This window comes from Trematomus bernacchii, unplaced genomic scaffold (assembly GCF_902827165.1).
Source record: "Trematomus bernacchii unplaced genomic scaffold, fTreBer1.1, whole genome shotgun sequence".
NCBI lineage: Eukaryota > Metazoa > Chordata > Actinopteri > Perciformes > Nototheniidae > Trematomus > Trematomus bernacchii.
Window position 1 is genome coordinate 1,428,653 of NW_022987588.1, and position 14,978 is coordinate 1,443,630.

The 14,978-nt window shown below is 38.9% G+C and overlaps 1 protein-coding gene across 1 annotated transcript; it reads left to right on the forward strand.

Annotated features, from left to right (window-relative positions):
- Positions 1-2,338: 2,338 nt before the first annotated feature.
- On the forward strand, positions 2,339-14,810 carry dnajc3a (DnaJ (Hsp40) homolog, subfamily C, member 3a). Its single transcript, XM_034128662.1, has 12 exons — positions 2,339-2,578; positions 3,607-3,717; positions 3,811-3,935; positions 4,208-4,282; positions 5,624-5,776; positions 5,894-6,075; positions 6,345-6,464; positions 6,776-6,881; positions 6,971-7,091; positions 11,703-11,835; positions 12,169-12,317; positions 14,256-14,810. Exons 1-12 carry the CDS (start codon positions 2,497-2,499, stop codon positions 14,402-14,404), a joined length of 1,506 nt encoding a protein of 501 aa, XP_033984553.1. The 5' UTR covers positions 2,339-2,496; the 3' UTR covers positions 14,405-14,810.
- Positions 14,811-14,978: the final 168 nt, after the last annotated feature.

Here is a 14,978-nt window from a genome sequence, read left to right on the forward strand (position 1 = left end):
AATCACATAAAAACACATTACTACAATCACAATAAAAGACAATAAATTACAACAGATATATAAAAAACACAGGGAAAAGTCAGGAGTCGTGCTCCGCTCTGACTAACAGGCCAGGGAGAAGAAGTGTGTTTTAAGAGTAGATTTAAAAACCCCTAGGGTCTGGGCCGACCTCACATGGAGGGGCAGAGTGTTCCAGAGCCTAGGGCCAGCTGCTGCGAAGGCTCGGTGCCCTCGGGTTTTAAGCCTGGTCTTGGGCACTATCAGCAGCAGCTGGTCAGCAGACCTTAAAGCTCTGGCTGGGGTGTAGCGCTGGAGGAGTTCGGCTATATAGGCCGGAGCCAGCCCATTTAGTGCTTTAAAAACAAATAAAAGGAGTTTAAAATCAATTCGGAACCGAATTGGAAGCCAGTGCAGTGAGGCCAGAATTGGGGTGATGTGGTCACGCTTTTTGTGGCCAGTGAGTAGACGTGCAACTGCGTTCTGGACTAGCTGCAGGCGTTTAATTGACGCCTGGTCCATACCCACGTACAGAGCGTTGCAGTAGTCCAACCTCGAGGTAACAAAGGCGTTAATAACCCTTTCCAGGTCTTTAAAAGATAAAACCAGACTTAAGCCTCTGTTTCTGTCTAACTTTACCAAACTTTTTTATTTATCTCACTTCATTGCCACAGCCTCTTTATTTCCATAATCATTCCACCCCGACATTGGTAGGTATCCATTTACTCCTTGCGCCAAATACACACAGATGTATTTCATAATTTGTTACCAGCTGGGCTCTTTCATATATTAGGGTTAGAATTGGACTTGATTATCTGAATATGTCCTTTAGGAAAAACTGGAATCAAGCCTAAATGTCTTTCTACCTTTTTCCATTTCATTACACCACAATTAAAAACGTTTTTACAAGAGTTTGCATGAGCTTTTATTTTTAAAGAACTTGCAAGAACTCCTCCCTGGCAGCTCAAGTAGGTAAAATAACAAAAATATTAGAGCATGCTGGGAGTTGAACCACTGACCCTCAGGTTGGAAGACATCCATTTACACCCTTGAGCCCCTTGAACCAAAGTCACACCCACATATTGCATTAACATCTTATTATCTTACATTATAACATTATCTTCCATTAAAAGCTTCTACCTTCAAGTTTATAATCTGTACAATAGTATTTTACCTTTTAAGTACATGTCCGTTACAATGCAAAAATGTCCTTTCATGACATTTTAACTAAGACAAAGTATACTAAGAGTGAAGTAAGGCTACAGTGTTTTCAGGTAGATCAGCATGGGCTGTGGATCAGCTGGAAGGCAGTTGACTATCAATCGCAGGGTCCCGTGTTCAACAACCGGTCTATGTCTTTTTTTGGTTTATAAAAGCTACAGCTAAATGTAATAATGTAGTTAATAAATGTATTCTTTGATGTTGTTTAGCCTTTCTGAGGCTATAACATGGTTAAGTTTATGAATATTATTAAAGAATAAAAATCCCTCTTCACAATGTTTTCCAGCCTCCTTAGGCTTTTTAATCACAATAATTTAACTGGAATATATCAAGTTTCAAGATTCAAGGCTTTATTGTCATGTGCACAGTAGCTACAGTGTAGATATGGCAATGACAAACGTAGGTCACAGGGTCCTCCAACAGCGCAACATGAATATAGGACATAAAACAAATAAAACAGATACAATAGTGCAAGAGAATGTTTTGAGATGTGCAAGTTAATACAAATAAAAAAGAAATAGTGCAAAAAGAGTCTATATACAAGTAAATGGATATCAGATAAATAATTAGCAAAATGAAAACAGATGAATGTTTATGGATGTTCTTTAAAAAGTTCCGGTGTTTTATATTCTTATGGCCTGTACAATATTGATACAAATTGATTACATGAAAATATGATTTCATGTTCGTTGTAACTTGTTTAGAGTTATTCTAAGGCTTTACTCATTGGGAACTCGGTATAAGAAAGATCACACTGTTGAGATGTCATATCTGCCTGTTTTACACACGTTGACTAAGAGGGGGGTTTGTGTTCAAATGAAGCCTCATGAGGTGAACCCTACAGTATATGGGGGAACCCTTTTGCGAACCAATTGGCTTCAAAGCTTCATAAGGCTTAATCTCGCCATCACTCAATATTGGTCCCCACAACAGTTGCCTGATCCTGAGTGGGACCCACAAATGTACTAAACCCAACACACACACACACACAAATACATTACACACACAAAATGATGACATATCTTGTGCTGCCGTGGCTCCTCTCAGTTGAACCAACAGAGGTGGGCGGGGCTTTCTAAACAATCCAGCCAATCACAGTCCCCCACGACCGGCCGCTTTCGTTTGCTGCCCCACTGTGAGTGACTGGGAAAGGAGAAGCAATGCTCAATAGCAGTCAACACATGGGACTGTGGAGAATTAAGTGAGACATTACTTAAAATAAGATCGGCTGAAGTGTGATACATAGCGGGATTGGACCTGTCTGATGCACATCTAACCATGGTTTCCATCGACCATGTTGCTCACAAAGTACTGACTTACATCCCATATGTTCTTGTTTTGATTGACCTGAGATATGAAGGTAAGGACCTGAATAACGTTATACTTTACTTGGCAACTAGCATATAACTTTAAACACAGTTTAGACAGCCTGCTTGTATTCAAACTGTTTATAGTCATCCCAATGGTAACGTTAGCTAGTAAAATCGATATCAGTTGGCTAACATTGAGCTAGCTTATCACTTGTGTTGTTGTCGTTTTTAGCTGATTAGTTAAACAACGTTTAACCTATACGTGATTGAACAATCAATTGCACCTTTGCAACGTTAGCTTGTTAATGGTATTGTCTTTGTGTAAGCTGACCTATCGTTAACTCACAAAGTATGACAGCTAGCTTAACCTAGCCTACATGTCAAAGTAACCTCTCTGTCACTCAACGCTACTGACTTATGCTAATGGTACCGCATGTCAGAGGCAATGAACATGAATACATTAAGAATGGAGAACTGTATTGTACTTACTGCTCTGTGGCAATATGCTCCGTATTGTGTTGCAGGATACAGTGGTGTAAAGTAACTAAGTAGATTTAAGTACTGTACTTGAATAACATTTTGAGAAACTTGTACCGGAGTAATTTAATGTTTTGCTACTCTGTACTTCTACCCCACTACAATACATATTCATGTAATACCCTTAATACCTTCAGTTACTTTACAGATTTTGTTTAATGATGTGAAATACAATTAACACTTAAATAAGACTTTAGTGTGTACAATTCACAATCTACCCTGCAACATTCAAAGGAATGCAAACTAGCTGCACCTTTACTGTACCAGCTTTGATAATATTTGAATGCATCAATAGTTATAATCAAAACATATGCTATATATTATTATGAAATGGGCTATTGTGTACTGTATAATGAAAACATTTACTTGTGGTAGTTTAAATATATTTTCATGCTAATACTTTTGTACTTTTACTTGATTAACATTTTGATTACAAGACCTATACTTGTAAGAGGGTAGTCCTACACTCTTTTACTTAAGTACAAGATCTGAGTACTTCTTCCACCTCTGGCAGGATATCAGTATTGTGTGTTATTTTCAGGAGTGAAATGTGGCAGGGATGGGAGTGTGGACAATCATATGGAGATGGGAAAGAAACTGCTCGCTGCTGGCCAGCTAGCCGATGCTCTCTCTCATTTCCATGCTGCTGTGGGTAAGTAGCAGACATTCTTTACGCAAAAAAGGTGTAACATTTTTGTACAACAGGGAATATGATTAAACCATGTTTTCTTCGATGTCATGTCAGACGGAGACTCCAAGAACTACATGGCGTACTACAGGAGAGCCACAGTGTTTCTAGCAATGGGGAAGTCAAAGTCTGCACTGCCAGATTTGAGCCGAGTTATTGAACTCAAACCAGACTTCAAATCTGTAAGTTTCTATTTTCACCTTAGTTGGTCTGAAATTATATGTTTTACATAGTTGCACAGCTTCAATTCATACTGCAGAATGCAGAACTGTGCGAGCAATTGGTTTAATCAAACAATTGGAAGAAACTGGTATATTTGCATTTACAATATACATATGTGCAAATGTTATAGTTAAGACACACAGCTGTGCTGGGAAACTGGCCAGTAATGTCAGCTGTGGTGATAAGTCTATCTGTACTTTATGCAAAACATGTCCTCCCCCTATCTTAACAGGCACGCCTCCAGAGAGGAAATCTCCTCCTGAAGCAGGGAGGACTCGATGAAGCAGAGAGGGACTTTAAGACAGTGGTAAGTACAGGAATGTCCACTTTAAACTCCACAGCAACAACACTAAGAAGTCACAATTTGGTGTAAAAGCATAGATCACCAGGAGGTGTCAGTGTTGAACTGTTTCCTGATGTTAAAGGGAAACTAATCTCAAGCATAAAAACTCAATGTAAAATATGTTCTACTCGATTTGAAATAAGGTTAATTCAATTTTTTTATTTTTTTATTTGTACTGTTGTGGAAGATATTGAGGTTGACTTCTGTATTATGAACTGTAAACGCTTTATTTGTATTATTTATTTTACTATATTGTACACTTGTGCTATGAGGTTGAAAACCTCAGAGATTGAAGAGCTGAATGGATTTAACAGTCTTTAAAATAAACTAGAAAGTAAAAACATAGGCCACATAAGACTTTACTGTATACTGTATAAAGGGATACCTTGCATCTATATGCTATTTAAAAACAAGTGGATTATAACTAAATTGGCAGTGAACACTGATTTAGGCCCTCAGGGATGATCTTTAAGGTGCTTGCTGAGGATTAAGCCTGGAGCGTGCTAATGTATTTTCCTTTAGCATCACCATATTTACACAGAACACTCCCAGAAGACATACTGTACATGCCCTTGTTATATCTACTATTCCTTCTTGGATTCAGTTTAAAGCTGCAGTATTCTCAGGTGAGGTAATGGTGCAGGCAAAAGTTCAGTTTATCTTCTATAAGGGAATAGGATGTGAATGTATGTGTCACATTGTGCCAAGGGCATGTGATGGGCCTTTCCTTTATATTTATTTTTATTGAACAGACAGATAAACATAATTAAAAAAACTAAAATGTGTTAATATGTCTGAAGCTTAAGTGTTAGTCCTGTCTTACTGTCTTCTCCAGAAGGCAAAGAGCCACATTTTCAGGAGAGGCCATTCCGAGATTTTATAGTTTTACATGGGCAATATTTTCAGATATAATGTCAAAGCATTTGGAAAGAGGTGAGTGCTGTCCTTCAGCCGGCCCCATCATTGGCAAAGCTTAATGCACATTTAGGCATTACACTTTTTACTATGCTATTCAGGAAAAACTTAAAGGGTTCCCAGGTTCAATTGTAAAGGATATGTAGTTAGATGTGATTGCTCTTATAAATATAATGATCTCTATGATGAGGATGGTTATAAGGTGTTTGGTTTAGGGATGCTAATGCTGTGATAGGCAATGCTTTGAAGTGGCAAAGCAAAGGAAGAACCTCAAATTGGAATATGTTGTTAAGGACTGAATACAATTTTCCACAGTCACTCTAACTTGTCTCAGTTATGTTATCATGACAACAAGTAGGTAATTTATTGTCTAGCTTTGCAATATTCCAGCTGAACTCCAGCCCTAGCGACCGAGAGGAGGGAGAAGCCAAAAGTCAGCTGACAAAGTCAGATGAAATGCAGCGACTGGTGGCTCAGGCTCACAGGAGCTACAGCAGCCAGGATTATGTGACAGCTGCCGCCCAGCTTGACACTATCATTGAGGTAAGATACCTATCTTGTCGGCGTAGCGTCACTTTCCGGAAAGTATGACATTGTCTGTGTTATCATTGCTGCAGAGTTGTACAGTAGTTTGTAAGAGATATCATCTGCCTGTTACAGACCTGCGTTTGGGATGTGACCTCTCGTGAGATGCGAGCAGAGTGTTTTATTGAAATGGGAGAGATGGGGAAAGCCGTCAGTGACCTCAAAGCTGCATCCAAGTTAAAGAATGACAACACCCAGGCTTTCTACAAACTCAGCATCATCTACTATAATCTTGGAGACCATGAGATGTCCCTAAAGTAAGACCCAATTGCAGACTGCTCTTTTATTTGTGACACCTTAGACATTGTGACCAGGATAGTAAGAGCTAGGATTTAACAAAGTGTGATTATGAGATAACTTCTTTATTACTAGTGTTTCTTTAAGAATAAAACATGGCAGAATTATATTTCCAATTAAGTGTTAGTTACTGTATCTTTTATCTATCTATGAGTTGGTAATATCGCACGTACATCAGGTAATATAGAAATGGCCTGTTATGACCCTCCTCCTCTCGTCTGATTTGCAGTGAGGTGCGCGAGTGCCTGAAGCTTGATCCTGATCACAAACAGTGTTACAGTCATTACAAGCAGGTCAAGAAGCTCAACAAACAAATCCGGTCTGCAGAGGAACTCATCCAAGAGCAGAGGTGTGTGTGTGTGTGTGTAGGAATGGTATATCCTTGTAAATACAAACAAATCTCTGAATACCATGTATTGCATCAGCTGCAAAATGACTGCTTCCTCTCCCTCAGCACAGATTCTCAGATTTTATAAACAAGCATGCAAATCCCATCTTATTGTGAATAGATGTCATGTCATAGGTGACATGAATATGATTTTATATTCAGAATACTAAACAGCGAATAACATGATGTTTGTGGGTGCACTGATCCATGTTGCCGTATCAACAGTGTAACACAGCGTTGTTCAAAGACCCATCTGCTTCCTGCTCTTTCAGGTATGAAGAGGCAGTGAGCAAATATGAAGCCGTGATGAAGACCGAGCCCAACGTGCACCATTTATCTCTCCTTGCCAAGGAGCGCATGTGTCATGCGTTGGCTCAGGTAAGACCCCTTACTGCTTCCATGAGACGCATTACCTCACTCTTTAAATAACCCATCTAACCAGCGTGTTGTCTTGGCGTGTTGTGCAGGGCCAGCAGACGAGCAGAGCGGTCTCAGTGTGCGGCGAAGTCCTCAAATCAGACCCGGAGAACGTCAACGTGCTGAAAGACAGAGCCGAGGCCTACATCCAGGAGGAACAATATGAAGAAGGTGAGCCTTTCACATGTAGCTGTATGTAGTCAATCTGTTAAATGTCCACACTTGGAGGATCTCACATAATGCATAATAATGCCGTTTCCTTTTTTTAGTCTTCCCCGATTATACAAATTGGGCGGACGAAATAATAGAACATCTGTCAGTAAAACATTATACATTACGTTTCAACCCAAAAGGATTATAACATTTATGAAGGGAGGATTTCATGAAAGGCTGCTTCAATCAGACAGCATTAGTTCCAGCGAGTCAGCCAGCTAACTGCGAATAGGTTGTAATAACTCTACTTCACTGTACAGGGGTGTCATGGCAGGAGTCTAACACAGGGGGTCCTTATAACCCTGCAGAAAAATTCATTGTGAAAGTAAATGGAAATGTAAATGGGATTTTAATGTAAACATCCAAAGATAATGCTGTCAGGCAGCATACAGTCAAATAAAGGATGGCAGCTCGTATCCAATTAAATCCCCATTTAACGTAATCTCTCTGTTCATCACCAGATCTACTTTGACTTTGAATTTAAATAAGAACAATAAACAAAACATGTAGATCAATGTGTGTGATAAATGTCTTCAAAAGGGTTTCCAGATTTAATTTGGTTAGCATATAACTACTATGTCTGAAAAACCCTAAAAAGACAAGAAGCATCTGTCAGAGCATTTCTCCCATTGATGTAATTAGGTGTAAGCCTCAAGCCATATTATTAGTGGCTGTGCCAAAACACGCACACACGCACACACACACACACACACACACACACACACGGCATATATACATACAGGTGACAATGACATGCCGTTATTTCCACATGATGTTCTTCTACCCCCGTGCCAACAGCCATAATATGGTTTCCTCAACATCCCTGCTTGCATTTTATGTTAATCTGTCGATAAAGTCTGAAATGTAGTGTAAGCCTTCCCACATCGCAGTGCCTATGTAAGTAAATATGTTGAGACGCATCATGCAAGATCATCTATTTTTACCAAATGGAGATGTAACTCATCATAATGTAACGCATTGAGTTAGTTAACTGTTCTTTTATTTAGCCAAGCAGGACTGCTAACTTTAGGTAAGTAGCTCTCCTCTTTTCAATCTTAAAATGGTTTTGCTGTTCACAATTTAACATGATCTGGGAAGAAAATAACCCAGTTCAAATGAAACCAGGAAGAGTGCAACATGTTCATAAGTGCTCAACTACGACTTTGTGTGATTTTACAATTGTGGCACAGAGTGAATCACCAGAATAGCGAACTTGTAGAGGCGAGGAAAGAGCCAGACTCTGGGTGTATACAGAACAGCCAGAGTGCACTTTGTGCCCTCTGGCTTTCTTGTCTGATGTGGAGCTTTTTTTAAAGCAACATTTTTATTCCATGTAGATGGATTTTCTATAGCGATGAATATAAATGATACATTACTAAATCATCAAAGCTAACATGATGTGCGTCGCAGGCACAAGCTGAAATGTAGTTTAGTTGATCAAATCAGTAAACTGCATCAACATTATCCATCCCATATTATGTTACCATATCTTTTAGTAAGTCAAATTCATTTATAAAGCGCTTTTCACAGACATAGTCACAAACTGCTTGACAAAGCATTAAAATATCATACGAATGAAGAAGTGCTAAAAACACAATACATTGTGAAAAAAAAACAATACACAATAAATACACAATAAAAACACAATACACAATAAGAACATAGAATAAAATAGAATAAAAGCACACAAGTTACCCAAACGCCTGCCCAAACAGGAATTTGACATTTAAAAGAGTACAGAGTCAGCGGACCGTAGGTGTGCGGGCAGAGCGTTCCATAATTTATAATAATAAATTAATTTTACATGAGCGGACACAGCAACTGCCTAACATATCGTATTTAAAAAGAAAACATACACAAATGTCCAATACACCGTACATTTATATCACCATCACTCCCGGCCGGTCATCCCCAGAGTAGAGAAATAACACACTGTGCATGTTGTCGTTACATGGCATGAACGCATCAGCAGGTGGAATCCTAGACCTCATGTGGGCTTTTAAAGTGTCATAACCCATGGGTGTTAAATTCACCTCAGTACGTCTCACAGGGTAAACAAGCCTCAAAGCACACACACACGTGCGCACACAAACAGCCTGGAGCTGCAGCAACATGATCTGAAGGTGAGGATGAAGAAAGTGGTTTCTTTAATAGCAAGAGGGATTTCCAGGGATGGCTTTACGAAGGACACAAATAATGGTCGAAAATGCTACGTTGATCATATCGCTTCATTAGGTGGAGATGAACAAGTCTATAATACCAATGATTCTAGCAACACTTGTGTTTTATTAAAAGTAAACATATGTTTCAACCAGGGCTAATACTGTACATGTTTTTCTTGACAGTTACAGCTGATTGTACATATCTTACTTTACTATAGATAATCACATCTTTATCACAACAGTCTCAGAAAACCTCAACAGTGGATTTAAAGACCCTCCTTCAATGCAAAACGTGTGCAGTTATTTGTCTTAAAGGTCACTTATTATGCAAAATACACATTTTCATGTCTTTTATACATAAATATGTGTCCCCTCAGTGTAAAGAGATTCTGAAAGTTTCAGGAAAAATGATTCGCTCACTTTTTATCCTGATCCATTGAAAATGAGCTGATTTTATGATGTCATAACGATTGTTTGGCTTGTGTAACCATGAGCCAATCACCAACCAAGGTAACCCCCCCCCCCCACACCTTATCACCTGAATCTCCTTCTAGAGCACCATTGTGTTCTTTTTAACCAAATACTTATAATATATTGATGAAAAACAGTATAATAGGGGACCTTTAAGATTAATTTGACAACATTCTGTAATATATTTTCTCTAACCTTTTTATGATATCATTTACATTTGATGACATTCCGATTTTTGTTTAGTGCTAATTAGCAAAGGTTGGTTAACAGGATAAACCGTTAGCGATGTCATCATTACACTCGCTTAGCATCAGCACGTTAGCATGCTTAAACACTAGTTTAGACAGAATGGCAGAGGTGGGAGTAAGTCCTACATGTGCAAGTCATGAGCAAGTCTCAAGTCTTGACCTACAAGTATCAAGCAAGTCCCAAGTCACTGTGGTGAGAGTCAAGCAAGTCAAGTCAAGTCATTGCTCAGGTCAAGCAAGTCAAGTCAAGTCATACGAAATTCTGATGAATAAGCCCAGTTTCCGCATTTAAATCAGTTAAAAGACAGTGATTATGAACATGGATTTAACCCACACTATGATCTTCATTACATACACAGTTAATCATTTGAAATCTAATTTAGACCGATGACAATCATATTAGATTAATATTAACCCTAGAACTGCAGACAATATAGCTAGGACTCAGTCAAAAAGTCTGTTCAAAAAGGCAGAATTCCAGGTAAGAAAATCATATATGGCATTTGCCATTACACATATTTAATTTAAATTTCTGTTAACACTAGAACCGCCAACAGCATCAGCACCTACATAGATATCATTTTCAAATCATTTAATTTGTTCCTCTTCTCTTGTCACTGATCTTTATGCTGCAGACCCTGCATACCGCTGTTCTCTTCTTATTAGCGTCATCGACAACATAATCCTTGAATCCAAACTTCACTATTTGTGGAGTAACGCTAGCCGGTGCCATGTTAACTGACGCTCCTGCCGTCTAGTGGGTTGCCAGGTTTGCGCGCCCGGCGCTATAATCACCCAATCACGTTTTTCGAAAAAACTAAATGCAATATCTCACTACAAAAACAAATGCAAATATTTAATTTTAAAAAGACAAGTCCTTTCAAGTCATCTGTCTCAAGCTTAAGTCAAGTCTCAAGTCATGAATACAAAGTCAAGTCTTTTATCATTGTTAGTCAAGCAAGTCTCAAGTCAAAAAATATGCGAATTGAGTCTGACTCGAGTCAAGTCATGTGACTCGAGTCCCCACCTCTGCAGAATGGTAATCATTAGACATACTAAAATCAGTATGCTGAACTAAGAGAAAATCAGAATCATACCTGCTAAATATTAACATGTTTTTTTATATAGTTCTAATGATTACCATGCCGCAAACATCAGCATAGCATTGTGCTCGTGTGCTGTGCGGCCTCACAAAGCTAATAGCATGGCTGTAGACTATTAGCCTTCTCTTGGGATGCAAACACAAGTCTCCTGTGATGAGATCATCTATTGGTGAGTCTGCAAAGTGTTACTGTTACTGTTAGTCATAAAGTCATAAATGCAGTGCCAGCATTCAAAATCATTTGTAAAAGGAAGTAGATATAGACTTGTGTCACAGTAATGTCCGCGTCACAACAGCTAAATTGAGGAAATTAAGGCACAGATTGAAATATAATTCAATTATTGTTAGCTGATCCATGTACATTCTTGTGAGAATTATGATTGAGCCTTCAATTAGATGATGAACCAGACACAACATGACCCTGAGCATTGCTCATAGACACTTTAGCAGCATGGATGCTTGCTACAATGAGGTCTAAAGGTCCTGTGTTTCATTCTACTGTACTGTAATACTGTACTTAACTTCCCATTAGCTGCTTTGGAGGAGAAAGCAATACTTATTATGTCCTCCCTTTTTTATTTTCCAGCTATTCAGGATTATGAGACTGCTTCAAAACACAGCGAGAACGACCGGCAGATAAAAGAAGGCCTGGAGAAAGCTCAGCGACTTCTCAAACAGTCCCTCAAGAGGGATTACTACAAGATCCTGGGAGTGAAGAGGTGGGCACTGCAGTTTTGGTTATTGGATTTCTTTTGAAATAGGTGTTTTCCAGACAGGGAATTATTTTAGGGAAGTATCAATATAAGAATAATTGGGGTTTTTCTTATTCATTTTTTTTGACAAATGGGTTGCTTTGCAAGGCTGCTTCAGAAATGTATTTGTTTTTCTTTTGGGACTGTATAACAACCGTTGCTCTGCAAAAAAAGGCACTATTGACAATTTAACTTGTATTACATTTTAAGAAAGCCTTCTAACCCTAACTCTTTGTCAAGCATTATTAGGTCCAGCTTGTGTTGATAGTAAATATGCCCCTCCCTCTCTCATTGTCACAGAAATGCACAGAAAAAGGAAATCACCAAAGCCTACAGGAAACTGGCACAACAGTGGCATCCGGACAACTTCCATAAACCAGAAGAAAAGAAGAAGGCTGAGAAGAAGTTTATAGACATCGCTCAGGCCAAAGAGGTTCTCACTGACCCAGGTAAGAAGTTGTGTGTTCTGCAGAGTCGGTGGAAAGTTCTGCTGTCAGTCTCCGGTAAATGCCAGGCCTCTGAGGGGCTGCGGTGAACAGCTCGCTACGTACTTTCTGTTCTGTTCAAGCAGCTTGAGACCCTTATTATTTTACTGAGCATCCATTTTTTCAGTAAATAGTTTTATTCAAACATCTTACAGAAAGAAGTAAGAGCATAGGCACTCCTAGTGTGGAAATGTTACCACTATTCATTTCCTAATTTCACTCAAATACAATGTAATATTTGTAGTTTATTCACAGGTTGCATCTTAACACTACAGTTCGCACTCATGTCTCTTTGTAGTTAGAATTGGCAATCACACATCACAGTAATCCACATGGGGCATTAGTAATGTGAGCTTGCAATTTTGCTTAATTCCTGAATTTAACTCAACTGAAATCAGGCCATGCATCCAGGTATCCATAGTAATTATTATAAAGGCCTATATTTTGTGTTTTATGTGTCCTCCCTAATTCATTGATATCCTTCACACCAAAGACGCTCTGTCTCTGAAAAAACATCTCCAACAAAAATTTGGACAAGACATTTGGAGCGTGCTTTGGCGCTTAGTAGCCTTATACCGTGCTATACGACATTTTCTGATGAGGGGAGGGGGGTATGGGGTTTGCATGGAATTGCATGGAATTTCATGCTGTGGCTCAGTGGATAGAGTGCTGGACTTTGAATCAGGGGATAGCAAGTTCGAGTCCCACTGCAGTCAGCATGTCGTTGTGTCCCTGGGCAAGACACTTCACCCCAAATTGCTCCTTTGGGGATTGTCCTCAGTACTGAATGCATGTTAGTCGCTTTGGATAAAAGCGTCTAACAAATGACATGTACATGTAATGTAATGAATTAGCCAAATACCTGTGATGTATATATTTTCACCCAAGTGCATATACTGTAGACCAGTGGTTCTCAACTGGTTAGGCCTCGGGACCCACTTTTTACTTGGTCAATACATCGCGACCCAACATTTTGAAGCACCCAAATCTATTCAACAAAAAATCGTGCTGTAATATACGCTTTTCAGAATACAATATTAATAAAAGTGAAGTACAGTGCATATATCCCTTCACAGAACTAAAGTATGCTTTTAAAAAAGGTTTAATGAGATGATGGAATCAAAGCTGAACTATATAAAAAGGCACACATGCTGAAAACCCAACCCCAGCAGGGGGGTCTGGGGGGATTCTCCCCCAGGAGATTTTTTGAAATACTAACAAACTACGCATTCTGGTACACTCTGAGAAGAAAATAAATAAATCATACATATTAATAATATTTTATGCCATTGTTTGTTTTTCACTTAGTTCTGACAGCTTGCTGAGAGAAGAGTAAAGAGGAGATAGTCTGTGTGACTTACTTTAAATTGTGGGTAAGGGTAGATGGCTCCCATTGTTCTGTGACCTGTCAATCATCAAACCGGGGGTCATATTTCATTATGTGTTCATTTCTATCTGAAGTTGTTCCCATTGATGTATAAAGAATAGTTCTACCGCTAAGTTATTTTCCGTGGGGACTTCCGGCAACAATCTTGATTCTGATTGGCCAGAAGACTCGAAAAAACATCAGCAAAGATGTTTTATTGAGAAGATAATCACTACGTGACAGAAGTTTTCAAAATCGTTTATGGTCTCCGGTACTTCCAGTCCAACGACTACTGCATGCACAGCGTTAGAAAATCGGTTCTTCAAAATAAAAGTTTGCTTTTTAAAAAAAAATGTCTTCACTCACACATCCGCGACCCACTTGAAACGGGTCCGCGACCCACCAGTTGAGAACCACTGCTGTAGACACTGCGTTTTTTTTAATACTAACTCCTAGAAGGATTGATTTCTTATTCAAAATGAATATGTTTTTTATTTTGTGGAATTGTCTGTTCTGATATGTTGTGTTTTTTCTAGAGATGAGAACCAAGTTTGACCACGGGGAGGACCCCATGGATCCAGAGAGCCAGCAGGGTCGTTCTCACCATCAGCACTTCCATCAAGGCTATCAGGGTTTCAATCCATTTGGCTCTGGACCCTTCAACTTTAAATTCAACCACAACTGAGGGAGCTCATATCCAGCACAGCTGGAGCGTTTCTCCTATTTTCCTCCCCATTTAAGAAGGGAGATCAGGGACATAAGGAATGCTAGGAATGTCCTAAGTCTCTCAACAAATGTGGAGCAAATTGTGACTTTAATTCAGTGACCTTAATTAAATAATGCATTTTTGTTGTTGAATGATACAACTTTGAATTCCGTTTGGGGAAGGTCTGTTGCTATGCTAACAAATATCTGCCATGTGTGAAGCAGCTTTTATGTCAAGTAGTTAATTCTGACACATCTTCTCCACGTTCACTAAGATACACATCCATTCAGAAGGTGCACTTTGTACATAGGTACACTGCTATTTTTATATGAATGGAGTTTTTCTGAACTGTAAATAAAGAAATATTTATGTACCTTGAGTTGAATATACGGGTAAGAGTATTGCTGTATGGAAAGGTCAGAGAGGTACTTTACTGCATTCATGGAGCGAAGCCAGTTTGAGAAATAGTACTTCATCAGATTTAACCTTTTCCAAATTACAGCCATCTTTACGGCTTCTTTTCCACATAAATGTATTTTCACATGATGTAATA

Excerpts from the sequence above, each read along its gene's own strand:
- dnajc3a (XM_034128662.1), top strand. The coding sequence starts at position 2,497 with ATGGTTTCCATCGACCATGTTGCTCACAAAGTACTGACTTACATCCCA. Across the intron at positions 5,777-5,893 it reads AGCTTGACACTATCATTGAG|ACCTGCGTTTGGGATGTGAC; the intron begins GTAAGATACCTA and ends TGCCTGTTACAG. Across the intron at positions 11,836-12,168 it reads AAGATCCTGGGAGTGAAGAG|AAATGCACAGAAAAAGGAAA; the intron begins GTGGGCACTGCA and ends TCATTGTCACAG.